At 37.5% G+C, this 25337-nt stretch overlaps 1 protein-coding gene across 5 annotated transcripts in view; it reads right to left on the bottom strand.

Moving 5' to 3' along the window:
- The window catches only part of cep170bb (centrosomal protein 170Bb), a 55352-nt gene that overhangs the window by 10736 nt on the left and 19279 nt on the right, over window positions 1–25337 (bottom strand). For all 5 annotated transcript variants that reach the window (XM_067417414.1, XM_067417413.1, XM_067417416.1 and 2 more), the window contains exons 4-8: window positions 18672–18750; window positions 18340–18398; window positions 18105–18219; window positions 15113–15229; window positions 14510–15010 (exon numbers count right to left, since the gene is read on the bottom strand). In XM_067417414.1, coding sequence (XP_067273515.1) covers window positions 14510–15010; window positions 15113–15229; window positions 18105–18219; window positions 18340–18398; window positions 18672–18750 — 871 coding nt within the window. The remainder of the gene's footprint in view (window positions 1–14509; window positions 15011–15112; window positions 15230–18104; window positions 18220–18339; window positions 18399–18671; window positions 18751–25337) is intronic.

The raw sequence follows: 25337 nt of genomic DNA, 5'->3' as shown, positions 1-25337 counted from the left end.
AAAGGAAAAACTTATTTGTATACGTCTGAGCATAGTGGTCCTTGAAGCACTGACTCCAGCTGCAGTCCACTCTTTGTGAATCTCCCCCACATTTTTGAATGGATTTTGTTTCACAATCCTCTCCAGGGTGCGTTATCCCTATTGCTTTTCACTTTTTCTACCGCATCTTTTCCTTCCCTTTACCTCTCTATTAATGTACTTGGACACAGAGCTCTGTGAACAGTCAGCCTGTTTTGCAATGACCTTTTTTGTCTTGCCCTCCTTGTGCAAGGTATCAATGGTCGTCTTTTGAATTTGGGATTTTCCTTAGTTGTCAGTTATAATCATCAAAATTAAAACTAAATATATAAACTTTTGAAATATATCAGTCTTTATGTAATGAATGAATATAATATAATATAATATAATATATCATTATATGACCAGCACCTGTAATTTTTATGTGACCCGTCACGGAAACCAGTGACACAAGTTGGCACCTCACTTTCGAGCAAAGAATAGACGCAGCAAAGATTATCGAAGACGAGCTGAACCATGGCAGTTACACAGAAAAAATGTTTTTAAGTAAGAAGCTGGATGCTTATGAACAAGCACTCACTGATTCTAAAGACAATCTAAGTGACGATGAAAGTGGCATAAGACTGAATAATATCCATAATCTACAACTGAGCGAAAAAGAGGAATAATATATCGGACTGGCGTCAGATGATTTGGACCGTAAGATATCAGAGGCTATATCGATAGTAACATTTGACAGGGATAAAGACAGAGAAATTAGGAAATCCGTAACTTTGACTGTAAATGCTACACAAGCAGAAAAGAGAACTCTGCATGGGAGACAGCCCTATAGCCAGAAATTTGTCCAGGCATTATGTTTCTTATGGGTAGAGTTTACATAAACATCAAAGTTTGTCATTTTGTGTTCATTCTCTTACATCTCATGTTTAGACCTTCCATACCTACTTATTGTTTTAATTGTAATTGTTAGCATTGTATCACTTGCCAAAAAAAAAACATTACTATAGTGGGCTTTTAGATGGTAATGTTAGTATCTGCTATCCTTTATTATTAATAGCATGCAGTCCAATTTTTCCTGTTGCGTCTGTCGTTGCTATGCAACCATTCAGATTTACAGGGTGGAGCTTAACAGGGGTATGGCTTATCTAATTGAGATGTAAATGAGCCCTATTGAGGGCTCATTTAGAGGCTCATTTAGGCTCATATTAAATGAGCCTCTAAATGAGCCCTCACCCTGTCACTCCCAGCAGGTGAGAACAAAATCTTCAGAGGCCGTTTTCTCGCTTGTAAACTTTTTTAAATGCCTACCTTCAAATGGCCGCAATGATCACATCGTTGGAAAGCTTGGAGACTACACTTTCAGAATCTTGAATAACTCAAAATGCCCTAGAACCGACTTGTGTCCCTACTTTCCGTGATTGGTCACACACACACACACACACACACACACACACACACACACACACACACACACACACACACACACACACACACACACACACACACACACACACACACACACACACACACATACACGTCTATATTACCAAGAGGGGACTATCACTCTACACTATCCAAGAGGGGACCTGTGTTTCTAGTCATTTTGAAGAAACAAAAATCACATACAAAATTTTCTTTTAAGGTCCTTATTCATAATATAACTTCAAATAAGCATTTTTTTATTTTTTTAAAAATATGCCAAGAGGGGACCTGAACGATGTCTACCTATCCAACAGGGGACCTCCATAGACTCTAATGGAGCTGTGTGTGTTTGTGTGTGACCGATGTCTACCTATCCAACAGGGGACCTCCATTAGTCTGCAGTGGAGCTGTGTGTGAATGCGAAGTGAGCTGGCAGTCAAGTCTATATATATATATATATATATATATATATATATATATATATATATATATATATATATATATATATATATATATATATATATATGCATTTGGCATATATATATATGCCATCTCCACCATTACATGTCTTTACAAATAAATAACATAAATGCAGTTAAGCTTCGTACAGACTATATAATGTGTCAAGTAATAATATGTCTTTTTATAATAACTGTGTTCTTTTGAATGTACTGAGAAGTATTTATTTGTAACCTAAAATATACTTTAATACTTTAATTTATTTTTAAATATATTTATTACACAGTCGCAATAAAGTTACAAGATGTAACATCAAGTAACACACTACACTTAGTTAGTCCACAAGACTTCTTGTGCTTTAGTATGTTAGTCAACACATTAAAATAAGTTAACTTGTTTACACAGGCATCTGGTATCACAATAGGCACACACACACACACACACAAACACAATATACCTTAGACATAATACCTAATACATTACAGAAAAGTCATTTCTTTAAGAAATTCATTCTCTGTTGTGTCTTCATAATTACAGTATATGATCAGTCCACATCTCTCATTTAAGATTATTGTCAGGTACACCAATGTATTTACATTATTGAATATTACAGGTCATTATTGAATAGTGATTACGTTACACACACACTGACTCAGGTCCCCTGTTAGATAGTAAATCACGACGCCTGTGTGTTTGCTGTGACATTTCTTATAATCACAAACACACTGTAAAGATTTAGAGTTTTTACAGCAATAACTGAGTTTAAATGGTTAAATCAAGCAGAAATAGCTCTGTAATGTATTAAATGCAGGTCATTATTGAATAGTGATTACGTTACACACACACTGACTCAGGTCCCCTGTTAGATAGTAAATCACGACGCCTGTGTGTTTGCTGTGACATTTCTTATCATCATAAACACACTGCAAAGATTTAGAGTTTTTACAGCAATACCTGGGTTTAAAGGGTTAAATCAAGCAGAAATAGCTCTCTAATGTATTAATTGCAGGTCATTATTGAATAGTGATTGTTACACACACACTCACTCAGGTCCCCTGTTAGATAGTAAATCACGACGCCTGTGTGTTTGCTGTGACATTTCTTATAATCACAAACACACTGGAAAGATTAAGAGTTTTTACAGCAATACCTGAGTTTAAAGGGTTAAATCAAGCAGAAATAGCTCTCTAATGTATTAATTGCAGGTAATTATTGAATAGTGATTATGTTACACACACACACTCACTCAGGTCCCCTGTTAGATAGTAAATCACGACGCCTGTGTGTTTGCTGTGACATTTCTTATAATCACAAACACACTGTAAAGATTTAGAGTTTTTACAGCAATACCTGAGTTTAAAGGGTTAAATCAAGCAGAAATAGCACTCTAATGTATTAATTGCAGGTAATTATTGAATAGTGACTACGTTACACACACACTGACTCAGGTCCCCTGTTAGATAGTAAATCACGACGCCTGTGTGTTTGCTGTGACATTTCTTATCATCACAAACACACTGTAAAGATTTAGAGTTTTTACAGCAATACCTGAGTTTAAAGGGTTAAATCAAGCAGAAATAGCTCTCTAATGTATTAATTGCAGGTCATTATTGAATAGTGATTATGTTACACACACACACACTGACTCAGGTCCCCTGTTAGATAGTAAATCACGACGCCTGTGTGTTTGCTGTGACATTTCTTATCATCACAAACACACTGTAAAGATTTAGAGTTTTTACAGCAATACCTGAGTTTAAAGGGTTAAATCAAGCAGAAATAGCTCTCTAATGTATTAATTGCCGGTCATTATTGAATAGTGAATATGTTACACACACACTGACTCAGGTCCCCTGTTAGATAGTAAATCACGACACTTGTGTGTTTGCTGTGACATTTCTTATAATCACAAACACACTGCAAAGATTTAGAGTTTTTACAGCAATACCTGAGTTTAAAGGGTTAAATCAAGCAGAAATAGCTCTCTAATGTATTAATTGCAGGTCATTATTGAATAGTGACTACGGTACACACACACTGACTCAGGTCCCCTGTTAGATAGTAAATCACGACGCCTGTGTGTTTGCTGTGACATTTCTTATCATCACAAACACACTGTAAAGATTTAGAGTTTTTACAGCAATACCTGAGTTTAAAGGGTTAAATCAAGCAGAAATAGCTCTCTAATGTATTAATTGCAGGTCATTATTAAATAGTGATTATGTTACACACACACACTGACTCAGGTCCCCTGTTAGATAGTAAATCACGACGCCTGTGTGTTTGCTGTGACATTTCTTATTATCACAAACACACTGCAAAGATTTAGAGTTTTTACAGCAATACCTGAGTTTAAAGGGTTAAATCAAGCAGAAATAGCTCTCTAATGTATTAATTGCCGGTCATTATTGAATAGTGAATATGTTACACACACACTGACTCAGGTCCCCTGTTAGATAGTAAATCACGACACCTGTGTGTTTGCTGTGACATTTCTTATCATCACAAACACACTGTAAAGATTTAGAGTTTTTACAGCAATAACTGAGTTTAAAGGGTTAAATCAAGCAGAAATAGCTCTCTAATGTATTAAATGCAGGTCATTATTGAATAGTGAATATGTTACACACACACTGACTCAGGTCCCCTGTTAGATAGTAAATCACGACGCCTGTGTGTTTCTCTCCTCAACCCCCACAACCCCCCACTCACAATTTACATTTCAATAAGGGAGACTTGAAAAACCAGTTTGTGAACCACAGGCCAATAGAGCTCAAACTACCAATGTGGCAGAACCCTTCTCAAATAAACTAGAGAAGATGCTGGGATTTGCCCTGTCAAATTAAATTAAATTACAGTTTTTACAATCGCTAGGCCACATTTCTCAATACTTTGGTCATTTTCAAAATCCTTCACACAGTTCTCCAAACCAACTTTCTGCTTCACATCAGTTATTTCACATTCAAAATCCACAAAAACCAACAAAACACTTCATTCATGTCTCAAATCAAGTGCCAATGATCCACAGTTTAGCTTGCACAGACTGAAGTTGTGATCACTGTGTGAAGAGTTGAAAAATTGAAAAAGTGTGTTTATTATTGAGAAATGTTTTGTAAAAGAACATTTTATATCACAGCTTAACTGTGGATCAACATTGCTTTAGCAAAAAATGCATTCAATGGCAACATCTTTCAATTTACCTGAAATCTTTTCTCACTTTGACACAAACACAATCAAATCTTTGTTCTACAGGCCAATTCGCACATCCTTACATGCTGTTTTCAAAAGTGTTAAACTTATGGACAAAACAATAACATTATACAAAACTGAATGAGACAGCAATTTACAACATGTATACAGTAACACTGTAATGCAATTTATCCTGCTAAAAAATCAAACACTATCAAAGCAACTTTGATGAAACTGAACACCAACACAAGTGTTAGGCCATTACCATCCATTCAAAAGAGGAAACTTAGGAATAATGTTGTACTGTACTGTAAGCATGCAGTGAATTATAAGCAGCAGAGAGTGTCATTCTAGTTTTGTAAAGAAATTTTAATTGTATAATGTTCCTGATGTTAGTGTTGATGTAAACCTGCGCTGCTAGTGCTCTGTAAGAATGAGTTGATTTGTAAAAGTAAAATTAACTGCTGTGAAGCTGAAAGTTGGTTAGCAAATTTATAAACTCCTCACTCAGTTCTCCTAAAGATTGGGAAATATGTCCTAGCGATTGTAATTTCATTTCATCATGTAATTTCAATTTATTTTTGGCAGTGTATTTGGTCTAGGACACAGGTAACAGTAGTGAGCTTCTTTGTATCACCTGTGAGAGTCTTCATGCATTGAAATGTAAATTACTGGTGGGGGGTTGAGCAGCAAACTCAACACACACACTATTCTCTATTCCAATTTCAAGAACATATCTAAACCACTAGCCCAAACACATTACAAGTGAAAGCACAAATAAATACAAAAGATATGATCCACATGAAATAAACAGTGCTTTTCAGGACGGTCTCTCGGTAGTTGTAATATAACACTGTATTGTCCTCACTGTAAAAAAAAAAAATAATTTAAAAAAAAAAAAATATATATATATATATATATTTTTATAAGTTAATAATTTTAAAGTTACTTTTTCTCAAAGTGTATGTTCACTTAACTGAACCTACTATGACATAAGCAACTATGTTTACTGGGATACTTCCTATTTTTTAAAAAATAATTTTGTATTAATTTTAGCATTTTAGTTTAGCATTCGTGGACTGTCAGAGATACAGCTTTTGGGGCGTGTGCTTCAGGTGTTCACCCATATAGCACGTGAGTAATAAAGAGCCTTCTGAAGCAAAGTGGCATGTTTGTGTAAGAACAATGTCCATATTTTAAACTTTATAGACTAAACAAACTATTTTTATTGAAAGAAATTGTGTTTTAGTGTTATTATGAAAAGAGTAACCCCTGACGCTAAGTTTTGTTTAGCTCTATCTTCTCTCTTCTGCGTTTGCCAGTGCACATACGTCAAGGATTCATGGGTGAAGAAGGGTTACTCTTTAAAGGACAACTCCGGTGAGAAATGACCCTTGGGGTAATTAATAGATGGTTACCGAGTAAATCGTTCTCTGGGATGCGTTTTCATGGAAATCAAGTGTAAAGAGTTTTATCTCTAAAAACAGATTTGAGTGACGAACGCTGTGCTAAGTGATGAACTGTGACTTGGAATCTCATATGGGCCATTGTTTCCGGAAGAAAGCACTGAACGCAGTAGAGAAAAAAAAAGAAAAAAAAGTCCATGTTATTAGATTTCACAAACTTAATTCCTATCAATCAGCACACTTAGCACAACGTTCGTGGCTAGACTAGTCGAGACTGTTTTCCAAGATGGCTGCAGTCTGTAGACGTGTAATGGACTGTCTTTATAATGTACCTTCTTATTAAACCGTTTGTACTCTAACAAGTTCTCAATGCTGCGGTTTGCATGTAGGGATCCTCATTATGCTGCCTTGTTAGTGTGAGGTTATTTTGAGCCTTGTTAGCGGTATTAACTAGCGATTTAATTTCACTTATTCCATGCCCCATAGACAAACATTATAAGCTTATCTGTGTTTAGAGATAAAACTCTTTAAATTCGATTTTCATGAAACCGCATCCCAGAGAACGATCTACTCGATAACCATCTGTTAATTACCCCTAGGGTCATTTCTCACCGGAGTTGTCCTTTAAGCGCAATGTGATTCATGTGGCACTGAAAACCGAGAGCTAGTATTTTAGTCTATGGATCAGTTACTGTGAGGATCAGTTATATGATGGTTAGATGCACTTTTATGGACCGACAAGGCACTGGCATTTTAAAGCTGGGAAGAGCCAGGACTTTTTTAATATAAATTTAAATAACTCAGATTTTATTCATTTGAAAAAAGAATGTCATATACACTTGGGATGACTTGAGGGTGAGTAAATCATGGGCTAATTTTCATTTGTAGGTGAACTAACTGCTGTAAACTGGGCCCACAAACACAGTAGATCCACACAACCCCCCACACAATTTACATTTTAATAATAATAAATAAGGGAAGACTTGAAAACCTAGGGCCCTATAATTTCCGCGATCACGGAATCGCGGACGGAATCGCGGAATTGGCATATTAACGCGGAATCTGCATATAAACGCGGAATCTGGTGTTAACGCAGATTTCCCCGGAATTTTACATATTTGTAATGAAATTCTGTGTCGTGTGGGTGGAGAACGTATGTCTGAGGAAAGTGCAGACCGGGGGAAGCAAATCTTCGCGACACAAGCCCTCCCGTCATTTCAGCTCGCCCTTCAAAACAATGAAAGTATGGCGAAGTTGGTCTCCACGGCTCTGCTTTCGGCAGCGAAAAAGTTAAGAAACTCGACGCTAACGGCGGTTTCACACTGCACGCGCAGGCGGCGCAGAAGCTTTCCGTATGGAGAGCGTGAGCCGCGCTCGTGTATTGCACAGACAGACAAATATTGTCCATTCTGTCAGATTTTCCGGTGTTCTGCTCGACCCCTGTCATCTCGTGCTTTGATTTATAATGGGCACATTAGACAGCAATGCATATCTGCTGCAAATGCGACCGTTTTCCCCTCTGTTAGTCTGTTCCAAACATGCATTTAATTTGCTCTATATGGGTAGTTTACATGATAAGTAACCTTAAAGTTAAAATTAAGCATCTAGTTTTAATCATTTAAAGGGGCCTTTGAAGTTGGGGAAAAAAACTTCTGGCAGTGTTGTGTTTTCGTGTATTTTTATTTTTCACAGCTCTGGATATCATAATGGTGATTGTTAAACACACAGAACAATTCACTACATGATTTCATGGTGCAATGTTTTTTTTTAATGTTAATTTTCAAATTTAAATGTTTTACTTAATAGTACTTAAGAGTACTGTAAAATATGATTCTTATGATTTTTTTTTTTTTTAGTTCTTTTTAAAAAAAAATTACTTGAAAGAAAAAGCTAATGGAGCACTTTCATTTTAACTTATATAAACTATTATAATTTATTTTACCGGAAAGTTTAAAGCTAATAACCATTAATATTTGAAGTATTTGAAGTGCAGTGTTATGTCAAATATCATATTTGTCCTAAAAAGTAAATGTGATGTTTGTTACCTCGATAAATTTAAGGTCATTCCTATTTTTTGTTTTATGTTGTATTATATTAACATTAAAAGCAAACTCTTTTTTCACCAAAATTACAGTAAAGGGTAAAAAAACTGAATTACCAAACATTTTAACGGAACAAAAGGAATCTGCAAAAATTAAAACGGAAAAAACGGAATTTGGGAAAAAATAAAACGGATTTTATAGGGCCCTAAAAACCCAGTTTGTGAACCAAAGGCCAACCTAGAGGAAAGGAAAATCAAACCTGAGATCTCCTTCTCAACTCACATCTTTCTCCTAGACAGAAATGAGATCAAGTGAACATCAAATTGAGACTTAAGGCTAAGTCTCCTGCTTCTCACATGTTTATCCTGAGACAAAAAATGACATTCTCTCATGTTTATCTCCACTAAAGTTTCATAAGAGATCTCAACAACATCACATACTGTGCTCTGATTTGTCTCCTTGGCTAGAGAGACTGGATTGCTCATATGTGTCTCCTCTAAAGTTTCAGAAGGGATCTCAACAGTATCGCACGCTGTGCTCAGAATTTTTTCTTCAGCTAGATACTCTGGAACTCTCACTTTTGTCACCTCTAAAAAGTTTCATAAAAGATCTCAATAACATCACACAGTGTGCTCAGAATATTCTCCTTAGTTAAAGTCTCTGGCACTCTCAAATTTGTCAAACAAATGTTGGTCACTTTTTCAAAACTCTTCACACAGTGATCACAACTTCAGTCTGTGCAAGCTAAACTGTGGATCATTGGCACTTGATTTGAGACATGAATTAAGTGTTTTGTTAGTTTTTGTGGATTTTGAATGTGAAATAACTGATGTGAAGCAGAAAGTTGGTTTGGAGAACAAGTTTTGAAAATGACCAAAGTATTGAGAAATGTGGCCTAGTGATTGTAAAAACTGTAATTTAGTTTAATTTGACAGGGCAAATCCCAGCATCTTCTCTAGTTTATTTGAGAAGGGTTCTGCCACATTGGTAGTTTGAGCTCTATTGGCCTGTGGTTCACAAACTGGTTTTTCAAGTCTTCCCTTATTGAAATGTAAATTGTGAGTGGGGGGTTGTGGGGGCTGAGGAGAGAAACACACAGGCGTCGTGATTTACTATCTAACAGGGGACCTGAGTCAGTGTGTGTGTAATGTAATCACTATTCAATAATGACCTGCATTTAATACATTAGAGAGCTATTTCTGCTTGATTTAACCCTTTAAACTCAGTTATTGCTGTAAAAACTCTAAATCTTTGCAGTGTGTTTATGATGATAAGAAATGTCACAGCAAACACACAGGCGTCGTGATTTACTATCTAACAGGGGACCTGAGTCAGTGTGTGTGTGTGTAACGTAATCACTATTCAATAATGACCTGCAATTAATACATTAGAGAGCTATTTCTGCTTGATTTAACCCTTTAAACTCAGGTATTGCTGTAAAAACTCTAAATCTTTGCAGTGTGTTTATGATGATAAGAAATGTCACAGCAAACACACAGGCGTCGTGATTTACTATCTAACAGGGGACCTGAGTCAGTGTGTGTGTAACGTAATCACTATTCAATAATGACCTGCAATTAATACATTAGAGAGCTATTTCTGCTTGATTTAACCATTTAAACTCAGGTATTGCTGTAAAAACTCTAAATCTTTGCAGTGTGTTTATGATGATAAGAAATGTCACAGCAAACACACAGGCGTCGTGATTTACTATCTAACAGGGGACCTGAGTCAGTGTGTGTGTAACGTAATCACTATTCAATAATGACCTGCAATTAATACATTAGAGAGCTATTTCTGCTTGATTTAACCCTTTAAACTCAGGTATTGCTGTAAAACCTCTAAATCTTTACAGTGTGTTTGTGATGATAAGAAATGTCACAGCAAACACACAGGCGTCGTGATTTACTATCTAACAGGGGACCTGAGTGAGTGTGTGTGTAACGTAATCACTATTCAATAATGACCTGCAATTAATACATTAGAGAGCTATTTCTGCTTGATTTAACCCTTTAAACTCAGGTATTGCTGTAAAAACTCTAAATCTTTGCAGTGTGTTTGTGATGATAAGAAATGTCACAGCAAACACACAGGCGTCGTGATTTACTATCTAACGGGACTCGACTCAGTGTGTTTGTGTAACATATTCATTATTCAATAATGACCTGCAATTAATACATTAGAGAGCTATTTCTGCTTGATTTAACCCTTTAAACTCAGGTATTGCTGTAAAAACTCTAAATCTTTACAGAGTGTTTGTGATGATAAGAAATGTCACAGCAAACACACAGGCGTCGTGATTTACTATCTAACAGGGGACCTGAGTGAGTGTGTGTGTAACATAATCACTATTCAATAATGACCTGCAATTAATACATTAGAGAGCTATTTCTGCTTGATTTAACCCTTTAAACTCAGGTATTGCTGTAAAACCTCTAAATCTTTGCAGTGTGTTTGTGATGATAAGAAATGTCACAGCAAACACACAGGCGTCGTGATTTACTATCTAACAGGGGACCTGAGTCAGTGTGTGTGTAACGTAATCACTATTCAATAATGACCTGCAATTAATACATTAGAGAGCTATTTCTGCTTGATTTAACCATTTAAACTCAGGTATTGCTGTAAAAACTCTAAATCTTTGCAGTGTGTTTATGATGATAAGAAATGTCACAGCAAACACACAGGCGTCGTGATTTACTATCTAACAGGGGACCTGAGTGAGTGTGTGTGTAACATAATCACTATTCAATAATGACCTGCAATTAATACATTAGAGAGCTATTTCTGCTTGATTTAACCCTTTAAACTCAGGTTGCTGTAAAACCTCTAAATCTTTGCAGTGTGTTTGTGATGATAAGAAATGTCACAGCAAACACACAGGCGTCGTGAATTACTATCTAACAGGGGACCTGAGTCAGTGTGTGTGTAACATAATCACTATTCAATAATGACCTGCAATTAATACATTAGAGAGCTATTTCTGCTTGATTTAACCCTTTAAACTCAGGTATTGCTGTAAAAACTCTAAATCTTTGCAGTGTGTTTGTGATGATAAGAAATGTCACAGCAAATACACAGGCGTCGTGATTTACTATCTAACAGGGGACCTGAGTCAGTTTGTGTGTAACGTAATCACTATTCAATTATGACCTGCAATTAATACATTAGAGAGCTTTTTCTGCTTGATTTAACCCTTTAAACTCAGTTATTGCTGTTAAAACTCTAAATCTTTGCAGTGTGTTTGTGATGATAAGAAATGTCACAGCAAACACACAGGCGTCGTGATTTACTATCTAACAGGGGACCTGAGTCAGTGTGTGTGTGTATTGTAATCACTATTCAATAATGACCTGCAATTAATACATTAGAGAGCTATTTCTGCTTGATTTAACCCTTTAAACTCAGGTATTGCTGTAAAAACTCTAAATCTTTGCAGTGTGTTTATGATGATAAGAAATGTCACAGCAAACACACAGGCGTCGTGATTTACTATCTAACAGGGGACCTGAGTCAGTGTGTGTGTGTAACGTAATCACTATTCAATAATGACCTGCAATTAATACATTAGAGAGCTATTTCTGCTTGATTTAACCCTTTAAACTCAGGTATTGCTGTAAAAACTCTAAATCTTTGCAGTGTGTTTATGATGATAAGAAATGTCACAGCAAACACACAGGCGTCGTGATTTACTATCTAACAGGGGACCTGAGTCAGTGTGTGTGTGTAACGTAATCACTATTCAATAATGACCTGCAATTAATACATTAGAGAGCTTTTTCTGCTTGATTTAACCCTTTAAACTCAGTTATTGCTGTTAAAACTCTAAATCTTTACAGTGTGTTTGTGATGATAAGAAATGTCACAGCAAACACACAGGCGTCGTGATTTACTATCTAACAGGGGACCTGAGTCAGTGTGTGTGTGTGTAACGTAATCACTATTCAATAATGACCGGCAATTAATACATTAGAGAGCTATTTCTGCTTGATTTAACCCTTTAAACTCAGGTATTGCTGTAAAACCTCTAAATCTTTGCAGAGTGTTTGTGATGATAAGAAATGTCACAGCAAACACACAGGCGTCGTGATTTACTATCTAACAGGGGACCTGAGTCAGTGTGTGTGTGTAACGTAATCACTATTCAATAATGACCTGCAATTAATACATTAGAGAGCTATTTCTGCTTGATTTAACCCTTTAAACTCAGGTATTGCTGTAAAACCTCTAAATCTTTGCAGAGTGTTTGTGATGATAAGAAATGTCACAGCAAACACACAGGCGTCGTGATTTACTATCTAACAGGTGACCTGAGTCAGTTTGTGTGTAACGTAATCACTATTCAATTATGACCTGCAATTAATACATTAGAGAGCTATTTCTGCTTGATTTAACCCTTTAAACTCAGGTATTGCTGTAAAAACTCTAAATCTTTGCAGTGTGTTTATGATGATAAGAAATGTCACAGCAAACACACAGGCGTCGTGATTTACTATCTAACAGGGGACCTGAGTCAGTGTGTGTGTAACGTAATCACTATTCAATAATTACCTGCAATTAATACATTAGAGAGCTATCTCTGCTTGATTTAACCCTTTAAACTCAGTTATTGCTGTAAAAACTCTAAATCTTTGCAGTGTGTTTGTGATGATAAGAAATGTCACAGCAAACACACAGGCGTCGTGATTTACTATCTAACAGGGGACCTGAGTCAGTGTGTGTGTAACGTAATCACTATTCAATAATGACCTGCAATTAATACATTAGAGAGCTATTTCTGCTTGATTTAACCCTTTAAACTCAGGTATTGCTGTAAAAACTCTAAATCTTTGCAGTGTGTTTGTGAAGATAAGAAATGTCACAGCAAACACACAGGCGTCGTGATTTACTATCTAACAGGGGACCTGCATCATTTTGTTAAACATAAATAAATCAAAAGTGGTTAGTTTAAAAAGCTCATAAATGTATAAGGTGGTAAGATGGGCCTTTTATATGGGCCAAAAGTCACACATTATTTTTACAAATACTTGGCTAAAATAAAATGTTTTTAATAATGTCTATGTTAACACTTGTTTAAAAGAACTTTAGATGCAAAGTTTGTCCCATTTACCGTACCTTTTTTTTTTATATAAATAAAATAATGCATTATTTTTCAATAATTATAGGCCACTGTCATTAAAATGTTATATATATATATATATATTCACAGAAACAAAAAATGTTTACAAAAGCATTGAATGAGATTCCTTAATAATTTAATAAAGTTTTACGGTCTGTCCACGGCCCTGATGGATGGTATTTACAATATTTATTTGTAGAAACTGAGGACACACACATTTTGATGGCAGATGTATTTCTAATTACATCCTGGTTGTTTAGATTTTTTAATCGTTTTTTCTTGGATCCTGTAGTATTTAATTTTAAAGTAATGCAAAGTTTGAAACTAGTCAGGGTATTTAGTAAAGAGATATAATCTATATAATGTTTGTTCCTTTAGTAAGCAGCCTGTTAAACAGCAGCTCTAGAGTCAGAGGACAGCAGGCCATTCAAACAATAGAGGAGTGTGTGTGTGTGTGTGAACGACGTGTGTTTAAGGGCTATTACAGTTCCTGCTCCAGCCTACAGGGGAGCTGCTGAGCATGGCCTTAAACACTCACACACTCTTAGGTCCCCTCTTGGTCAAAATTTTTAAAAATTCACCAGAGTGTTGTTTCTTGATTTTAACATGATTTAAACACACACACCTGTAGGTCCTTACTTGGTCAAACATTTAAAAAATCACCAGAGCATTTCTTTAGTTTTTTACTTCATTTTCACATGATTTAATGCATGACCAACAGGGGACTTGAAAAATGTCCCCTCTTGGCTCAGAGGTCCCCTGTTGGTGAGTGTGTAACGACGCCAAGGTCCCCTGTTAGATAGGTAGACAAGTACACACACACACACACACACACACACACATATATATCTTACCTTTGAGTGTCCGAATATTGATTGCTAAGTCACTCTTAGTGCTGTACACATCCTCGCATGGTGGCCGTCTGCACATCATGCTGACATCACTTTGCACAAGCCAATCTGCTACCTTGCTCTCTGCTGACAGAACCTCTGTTGGTGTGGCTGTCAGAGAACCATTGGTCTGTTGCTGCTTGCTACGTTGACGAGAGGAGAACTTAGTCACGTGATCCTTGATTTTAATCTTGCCTGGCATGCAGTCATCAAACTCGATAGTAAAAGAAGCATGACTTTGGACAACTGGAGGTGTAGAAATCAGAGAAACATTGGTGTCTTTGGTTGGGATGTCGATCAAATCCGTCGCTGGGGACTTGGGGTGCATATGGAACTCCTTTGTTGGAATTTCAAAATAGCTGGGCTCTCGGTGGTACAGGTAAGGAGACTTGGTCTGGCCATCACACATCTCTTGAACAGAGATGTTAAATTCATCCTCAGCTGTCGGGGCCTCCTTTGTGAACTCTGTTAACAGACACCCACACCAAACTGTAAATATGGTTAAAAAAAGACATGTCCTTATCAAAAACACATAAAAGTTGGCAGTAAGGGAGGACAAGTTCTTACCTGAATGATTTTCACCTGACCTTTGTACTTCATTGTGTGCTCCCTTGTTCCCAGAGTCCTCTTCACCCCACCATGATGGCTGGCCATACAATGGTGTTGGCCGGGGTACAGGGGACTCTGAAGAGGAACACATATGTAAAGAGAAAGAGAGGATATGAGAGATAAACAGAGATAATTAAGTTAGTTATAAGTAATAAACATGTTATCACTCTCAGAGGGTTGGAGCAGCTCTTATAAGTTTACTATAACACAAAAAGTATAGACTATCATCCTTATTCCAAACACCTAGTATACTGGACAAATTTGTATTATTTTCTAGCATATAACCCATATGACGAATCGGTATATCATATGACTTGAAACACGTTTTCTTGTGATTATGAATTTGATGTCTAGTATACTGGATGTTAAGTAGATTTTTATAGTGAATGTTAACATAATTACAATAGAACAAAACAATATCAATGTGTAAGCTTATCTAGAAATTGAGTACATCATATTAAATCTTTTTAATTACTATTTGCATAGTCTTGCATACATTTTAATGTAACCTAACAAATATTATTATTATTATTATTATTATTATTATTATTATTATTATTATATATACATTTTTATTATTGTTTCACTATTTTATGTAAAAACTCAAATAACCCTCATATTGACTTTCTAATTTCAGTTTCTCTAAAATTAAAACTGATAATATTATTTGTATTAAAAATAGATTCAACATATATAGGATGTCAGACTTTTAGACACCACTTTTATATATTTAATAAACTTTTCAGCACTTGGCTTTACAGGTTGAATGGTCAAGCGTTAACAGCAACAAATGCTCAATGATGTACACTCACCTAAAGGATTATTAGGAACACCATACTAATTGTGTCTAACCCCCTTTCGCCTTCAGAACTGCCTTAATTCTACATAGGATTGATTCAACAAGGTGCTGAAAGCATTCTTTAGAATTGTTGGCCCATATTGATTGGATAGCATTTTGCAGTTGATGGAGATTTGTGGGATGCACATCCAGGGCATAAAGCTTCCATTCCACCACATCCCAAAGATGTTCTATTGTGCTAAGATCTGGTGACTGTGGGGGCCATTTTAGTACAGTGAACTCACTGTCATGTTCAAGAAACCAATTTGAAATGATTCAGCTTTGTGACATTGTGTATCCTGCTGGAAGTAGCCATCAGAGGAGGGGCACATGGTGATCATAAAGGGATGGACATGGGCAGAAACAATGCTTAGGTAGGCAAATGGCATTTAAATGATGCCCAATTGGCACTAAGGGGCCTAAAGTGTGCCAAGATGACATCCCCCACACCATTACACCACCACCAGCCTGCACAGTGGTAACAAGGCATGATGGATCCATGTTCTCATTCTGTTTACGCCAAATTCTGACTCTACCATCTGAATGTCTCAACAGAAATCGAGACTCATCAGACCAGGCAACATTTTTCAAGTCTTCAACTGTCCAAATTTGGTGAGCTTGTGCAAATTGTAGACTCTTTTTTCTATTTGTAGTGGAGATGAGTGGTACCCGGTGGGGTCTTCTGCTATTGTTGTGCGTGTTGTGGCTTCACAAATTTCAGTCAAATTTACACTTCTATCAGCTTGAATCAGTCAGCCCATTCTCCTCTAGCATCAACAAGGCATTTTCGCCCACAGGACTGCCGCATACTTGATGGTTTTCCCTTTCACACCATTCTTTGTAAACCCTAGAAATGGTTGTGCGTGAAAATCCCATTAACTGAGCAGATTGTGAAATGCTCAGACCGGCACATCTGGCACCAACAACCATGCTACACTCAAAATTGCTTAAATCACCTTTCTTTCCCATTCTGACATTCAGTTTGGAGTTCAGGAGATTAGGCTTGTTTGAGATGAGCAAAATCTGTGCAGAACCGATCACCAGTGATCAGCGTGAAATGCATGCCGGTTAGAAATGTGTGCCTTGCTCTGATGTCATGCTGACGTATGTCAAAAATCTCTCGCGATGGCGAGGCGGACGTATCGGATTCTGCAGTCAAGCGCAGTTGCTCTCCACCGACTGCGCTGAGCAAAAGCATAATGGGAAACGACTTGCTGACAACACAGCTTAATGCTCATTGGTTTAAACAACCATGATGGCCTATGGATCTTTTTTTTTTTTATATTTGATTTTAAAACTCTGATATCATGTTTTTATGTGTATAAATTATGTGTGAATATTCTCAAACTCTCGGAGAGTGCAATCTCTCTCTGTTGGTTATGTGATTGTTGTCATATTAATAAAAATATATAAAAACATGTAAGTAATTAAAGTAAAAAGGCTTGATAAACAGGTCTTTCGAATGGAAATAAATAAAAAAAACTTTAGGTGTCTTGTTCATAATATTTATTTTCATATAAAAGCAACAGAACTTAAATTACATCCAGTTCATCAGCAACAAAGTGCACTAGTGTGAATACCGCGATATCTGTAACTGATCTCGCAAGGTGTCTGATCCACTACGAGAAGAGAGAACTGTCCGGCTTGCCTGCACTTTTTCCACTCCTCCCCTCAGCAGCTGCCTAGTCTCACCTTTATTTCAGGCGAGGCAAGGCGCATCTCAAACAAGCCTATGGTCTTGACCAGGACCACACCCCTAAATGCATTGAAGCAACTGCCATGTGGTTGATTAGATAATCGCATTAATGAGAAATTGAACAGGTGTTCCTAATAATCATTTAGGTCGGTGTATGTGCCAATGTTGTGCCAGCAGCTGGTCTAAGGCATAAGGATTATCTTTAGTATCTGTCACCTGACCAAAAGCTTAACTAGGAGCGTTTTACACTGTACTGCAGTGTTACAGATAAACAGAGATTGACAAATGCTCTAGACAAGATACAGAATATTGTTGTTAGATACCCTGTGTATGTTACAAAACTTTTTAAAATTATTTTTATAACTCTCTCACTCTGACTTTTTCTCCTGTCTTTGGTGATTCTTTATCACTCTTACCTGTGAGACTCTTGCGTTCAGAACGCTCTAATTTGACTCTTTCTTCCTGCAGGTTCTGTTGCTTGCCCTCTGCAGATTTTACGCCCATCTGCAGCTGACTGGTGTACTTCTCATGCTGACACAGCAGGGGGCAGTCCACAAAAATATGAATTGCATAAAACATGCATAATTTTTTTTTATGCTTTATATAGAACACAGAAAAGACAAATACACACATAAACAGCTAGAACCATACCTTGAGGGCCTCTTCGGGGACTTTATGCTGACTCTTCTCAAGAATATACACATGTGAATGTGCTCTTTATGTTAAGTCAGTACATTACAACTTCGATGTATACAAATATTAAAGATGAATACCTGTATCTTAAGCAGACATAAAGCAGGCAGCTGATCTGTCTTTTTATGGTGGGTTCATCTGAAATCTAATGATGCCACAATAATATATCAGTTGTATCTCATTTAAATAATGGTAACAGTTTCTTCAACATGTTATACAGTAAAATGCTAAACAAACTGCTTCAACCAAGGTTGCCTGCCTTGGATGCAGGAAATCAGGAAAAAGGATATCATATCCAAAACGAACAATGTCCGACAGCTTGAGGGTTATGTATGTTTGGTCTGGAATTCTCAAGTCATTCACAAAGGTCTGAAATAGGAGAAGAAAAAAAACAAGTAATGTATATGTGCCTGAGATATTGGAATGACACAGTGAATGAGGGAAGGTTATGAGGGAAATGCTTTTGTATTAGAAAATATACATTATATTGCCAAACATTTTGGGACACCTGCTTTAACATGCACATAAACTTTAATGACATCCCATTCTTAATCCATAGTGTTTAATGTGGAGTTGGCCCACCCTTTGAGGCTATAACAGCTTCAACTCTTCTGGGATGGCTTTCCACAAGGTTTAGGAGTCTGTTTATGGGGATTTTTGACCATTATTCTAGAAGCACATTTGTGAGGTAAGGTAATGATTTTGGATGAGAAGGCCTGGCTTGCAGTCTCCACTCTGATTCACCACAAAGGTGTGCTTTGGGTTGAGGTCAGGGGTCTGTGCAAGCCAGTAAAGTTCCTCCACACCAAGGTCGCTCATCCATGTCTTAATGGACCTTTCTTTGTGCACTAGTGCACAGTCATGTTGAAACATTAAAGGGCCATTCCCAAAATTTTCCCACAAAGTTGGGAGCATTAAATTGTCCAAAATGTCTTGGTATGCTGAAGCATTAAGTGTTCATTTCACTGTAACAAAGGTACCATGTCCAACCCCTGAAAAAACAACCACACAACCATAAATCCCCCCTCCACCAAACTTTACACTCGACAAAATGCAGTCAGGCAATTTCAGCTTTAAAATAATTAAAATAATCAGTGTTCTCCTGGCAACCACCAAACCCCAACTTGTCCATTGGATTGCAGCGAGAGAATTGTAATTCATAATTCCAGAGAACACATCTCCACTGCTCTAGAGGCCATGCTTTACACAACTGCATTACACACATCACTTGGTGATGTAGGCATGGATGCAGCTGCTCAGCCATGGAAACATATTCCATGAAGCTCTCTATACACTTATTGACTTTGCATAAGTTGACGATTTCTGTGCACTATGTGCCCCTATCTATGATTTTAGATGGCCTACCACTTCATGGCTGAGTTGCTGTTGCTCCTAATTGTTTCCACTTTATTATAATACCACTAACAGTTAACTGTGTTTGTATTTTATTTAATAGTGAGAAAATTTCACAAATTGACACAGGTGGCAATGGTCACTAGCCTGACAAGCCATACCCACATCAAGATGTTTGGTCTGGAAACTCACCACTGACAGGGCTCAATCTGAGGGGCGGGATAAATTGTTGTCTTTCAGACTCCCTCAGCACGCTATTGGATAGGGCTACAACCAACCAGAGCAAAAAAGCGGAGCTAGTTGACAGATTAAACTTTCACTGTATTCGGTCGGCAAAACTCCGAACACATCTTCCCTTTTTAAGAATGACTTCAATGCCATTCTTTTATCAGAGAAAAGCTTAACTCCAAGTCTTCCAGAGTAGCTGTCAAAGCTGATTCGAAAGAGCGCTGTTCACCAGCTTCTGTGTTTACTAGTAGCACGCAAGCGCAACTCTGCCGTCATTATATTAAGCACTGCCCACCGCTATACACAATGTGATTGGCCTGACCAGAGTGTGGGTTTTACAGCTCATAAGGTATTGAGAGTTGCTAGACGATACTCGCGGCAGATTAGATTTGCTGCTGCATCTAGATTTCTAAGCTAAACAGTCATGGTATAATGCTTGAATTCACTGTGCTCCTGAGAGCAACCCGCCCTGATATACTCATGGAAATATATTGTTATACTGAAGATACTCAGCTATGTATTTCTTCACACCCTGACAAAACTTACAAATTCACAAGATTAAAGAAATGCATAACTGATATAAAAAGTTGGATGACTAGTAATTTCCTGCAACTTAATTCAGAATTTGTATTAAGTCTGTATTTGCAGACTTTGACATTTTATGACATATGTAGGCTACATTAAGGTAAATATTTCGTTCTGCAATTCTCTAATAAAAGGGTATTTCATGCTATTCTGTACTACATGTAGTTGCGCCATCGCCTCCTGTGTTTCCGTTGTGGACAACGTGACTGTAAGGCAGCGCTGATTATTAATATTATTTTTTTAATACATTTTGAATTAAGTTTGGAATTTACTAGGTGCATATAGTCTAAAACAATCAGCACAACAAAACTGTTGGATTTAATCTTCATGATAATGTGGATATAACTTATGAAATTGAGTAAAAATTAAATCTCATTAATTCTTATATTCGTTCTTCGTACATTTATTTACTACAATCTAACTTCAGTTCACAACCTCACCATCTGTGTCGCCAATTCCCTTTGTCTCCAGAATGTGCGTACGCACTGCTCAAAGTTTGCTTAAAGGTGCGTACATTCTCCCGTTAAGTTTGTTTTTTAAAGATCACAACCTTGGGAACTGGCATACATACGTTTCCAGCCCTGTTTTGTGTGTATGCATGGTTTATAAATGAGACCCCAGGTCTTTATTTGAGGAATTACGGTATTTAAAAGGTCCTGGCTAATACAAGCAATATAATTGCAGTTAGTTGTAGCTCTGTTTTTGAAGTCCATAAAAATGCAGCTGTCCGTCAAATAACGTGTTCCACACGGCTCTGGGGGCTTGTGAAGCGAATCGATGTGTTTTTGTAAGAAAATTGTCCCTATTTAAACTTAAAGCTCTGGCCAATCGCCTTCTCTGGACACAGTGTTGAAAGTGCTTTCTCGCGATTCAAGATGCATACACTAGGCCTACATCTGACTACCTTAGGCACTTTGAACACTTTTCGCATAAATTGAAAACGAAAGGCAATTGGCCAAACTTTAATTTAAATAATGTTTGAAATATGGATATTTTTCTTAAACTCATCGATTTGCATCAGAAGGCCTTTATTAATCCCCCAGAGCCGTGTGGAGCACATTGTTTGACGGACAGCTTCATTTTTTTATGGATTTCAAAAACAGAGCTAAAACTACTGCCATTAAAAAGCTTGGATTAGCCAGGACTTTGTAAATATTACTCAGATTTTATTAGTCTGAAAGAAGAATGTCATATATACCTAGGATGACTTGAGGGTGAGTAAATCATGGGCTAATTCACATTTTTGGGTGAACACCTTGAAGTCTTCTTCCATTGTAACTCTTGATTGTTAATTGCTAAGTGTTTCAGTCACATGATGACACCAGACCCCAGCCTGCAGTATCCCTCTCAAGCCCCTTTCACACTGCACGTCGGACCCGCAATATTCCCGGAACATTGCCGGGTCGCCTTCTGTGTGAAAGCAACCACGTCCCGGCATTGATTACCGAATTCGACCCGGGTCGGGGACCTAGTAATATTGCGGGATTCGACCCGGGACGAGCGCTGTGTGAACAAAAGCCGAAACTAATGCCGCAACGTGTACGTAGTTATCGTGCGACTCCAAGAGCTTGTTTCTTCAATAATACAACCCTGCAGTGCCAGAAGAGCTAGTCTGTGTTTTAAACACAGAGAGTGTTCGTATACAAAAGAAACTAAAATTAAACAAGCAGAAATGTGTGCAAACTGGACACAAGTCAAGACCATGGAGCTCCTTACTATCCGCGCTGAAGCTGAGATCGCTCACCATTATGCGTCACAGCCGGATGTCACGTGTCAACTCGACCCGTTAAACGTTGTGTGTGAAAGCGCACATATTACCGTATTTCCCTGGCAGTGTGAATGGACCAAATCTAGCGGCCCAGGAACAAATGCCGGGTCGCATTATCCGTGTATTTGCTGGAATCGCAGTGTGAAAGGGGCTTTAAATACTGAAGATTTCGCACCTCGATCGCCCCCCTGTGACCAGTCCCAGTATAGCCGCCCCTCTGTGTTTTCTAATGGAGCGAGGCAAACTAAACAATAAAATTACACTTCAAATATTTTTCCCCAAAATTTAGTTTATGTCATTGAAGGCAGTTATCATCACAATGATATAATTTCAAGTGTTCGTTTTTAAAATAAGTTTAGTTTTAGTTAGTTATTTGATGCTATAAAAAAAGGGGGGGGGGGTGATGTCATGATTGACAGCTGAGATCGACGTCTTCTCTGAGTGAAGTTGTCACTGAGGCACTAACAGACTTTTTTCGGAATTTTTGGGAGCAGATTGGAGCTTTAGCTTTAATTTCTACATTTCCATAACTGTTTATTTCACACCAACATAATTCATTGTTCTGCATCTGCGAGGGTGTGGGCGTGCTTTTGATATCGCGACTGTACTTCCTGCTCTACTTCCTGCTCTGGGACACCGGTCCCGAAATCTCTACTGCGCAGAGTGGAGATCTGCAAATCTGGCAAGCGGAAACGGATGATGTTGAGTCGTCCATATTTTTTTGCGGTCTATGCACCAGACAGTCAACGACAGTGGAGTGACACGTTAAGTATATAAAGACGGGCGTACACTGTGCGAATTCGGACACTTGGGAGGTCGTGAGATATTGCAGACGCTACGAGTCATTTAATTTGATCATTGCATCAAATCAGCTGGTACACAGCACGACTGTTTGTACCACGAGCCGGCCACGATCACCCGAGCTTTCGTGTTAAACACAGACACCGGAGCTTTCAATGTTGCTGCTTCAGATACAAAAAATATAAAATACAAAAAATAAGATTGGAGAGAAGGAAATGCCAAAATGCCTGAAGTCCAGTGTCAAGTACCCACAGTCAGTGATGGTCTGGGGTGCCATGTCAGCTGCTGGTGTTGGTCCACTGTGTTTTATCAAGGGCAGGGTCAAGCAGCTAGCTATCAGGAGATTTTGGAGCACTTCATGCTTCCATCTGCTGAAAAGCTTTATGGAGATGAAGATTTGGTTTTTCAGCACGACCTGGAACCTGCTCACAGTGCCAAAACCACTGGTAAATGGTTTACTGACCATGGTATTACTGTGCTCAATTGGCATGCCAACTCTCCTGACCTGAACCCCATAGAGAATCTGTGGGATATTGTGAAGAGAAAGTTGAGAGACGCAAGACCCAACACTCTGGATGAGCTTAAGGCCGCTATCGAAGCATCCTGGGCCTCCATAACACCTCAGCAGTGCCACAGGCTGATTGCCTCCATTCTACGCCCCATTCCCGACCAAGTATTGAGTGCATAACTGAACATAATTATTTGAAGGTTTACTTCATTTTTGTATTAAAAACACTTTTCTTTTATTGGTCGGATGAAATATGTTAATTTTTTGAGATTTTGGGTTTTCATGAGCTGTATGCCAAAATCATCAGTAATAAAACAATAAAAGACCTGAAATATTTCAGTTGGTGTGCAATGAATCTAAAATATATGAAAGTTTAATTTTTATTATTACATTATGGAAAATAATTAACTTTATCACAATATGCTAATTTTTTTAGAAGGACCTGTATGTATGTATATATATATATATATATATATATATATATATATATATACACACACACACACACACACACATACTTTATAATAAGAACATTTGTATTTAAAAAAAAAGAAAAGAAAAGAAAATTTAACTCTAAATTTAAGTCTATTTTAACTTCAAAAAACGCAATTCACTAGGATTTTCCCCCCTACATTTCACTGTGCCTACTTCAGAGATCACAACCTCACCTAATTTTCCCACCTAATTTTGCCTACCATCAAATGCCTCTTTAGAAAGCTGAGACCCTGTAGTTTCTTAGGAAACAAGAAGAATAATTGTGTGAAGTACTGGCACAGAGTTATAGCGGCTAGAATATTGTTTTTTATACACAAGCTGCACGATTAAGTCGTTTATCGAAACGAAAATCTGCAATTTCAACATGTTAAAGCATCCAGATTTGTAGCCATGTTAATAACGTTTGTAAGAAACCAAACCGTTTGTAAATCCGTCAATATTTCAGCGTGATAAGAGTATTTTATTTTCGTACAGATCAGTTTCATCAGGTTCCACAGAGCCCGACAGAAAGCTTGCCTGTGACAAGATGGCCGCTGGTGATGACGATGGTGACTCCGCTGTATGACATCTAGCCTTTATTATGGATATCTATGGTGTGAGCGGCGACCATACGAGCATTCACGATGTCCACGCGATTTCTCACGAGAAAAAAAAACGTCTGCGAGTTCGTACGACAGCAAAAAACGCACCGTGTATGTCCGCCTTAAGTAGTACCGGTCAAGATAACTCGTAGTTAACGAATGAGTGGTGTGTTATTTAATATAGGCGGTCGTTATCTGGAAATAACGTACTGCTGGAATGCACAATTGACCAATCAGAATCAAGTGGATCAAGTCAAATATTGATATATTAGGCCTATCAGAAACTTGGTTTAAAGAATCATCCCCTGAAGCTGGTGTTGTTTTCCCTGACTATAATGTGTCCAGAAGGGATAGAGGTAAGCCTATAGGAAGAGGTGGAGGTGTATTGCTGTATGTGAAAAATAATTTGTAGTGAACACACTAAGTGTGCCAAGTGAGGTCAAAAGTGAAAATGTTTCTGTAAAAATGTCCCTCTCTGCAGAGATGATTTTTACTTTGGTTTGCCTTTACCATCCTCCATCAGCCAAAGTGGACTTCTATCAACAATTACAGGTACTACTTAAACATCATACAACACATAAATAAGTCCAATGAAATTATTGTAACTGGAGACTTTAATGTAAACTGGGATGCAAGA

The sequence above is a fragment of the Pseudorasbora parva genome, chromosome 15 (genome assembly GCF_024679245.1).
Source record: "Pseudorasbora parva isolate DD20220531a chromosome 15, ASM2467924v1, whole genome shotgun sequence".
Classification (NCBI taxonomy): domain Eukaryota; kingdom Metazoa; phylum Chordata; class Actinopteri; order Cypriniformes; family Gobionidae; genus Pseudorasbora; species Pseudorasbora parva.
This window is presented reverse-complemented; position numbering and strand designations above follow the sequence as displayed.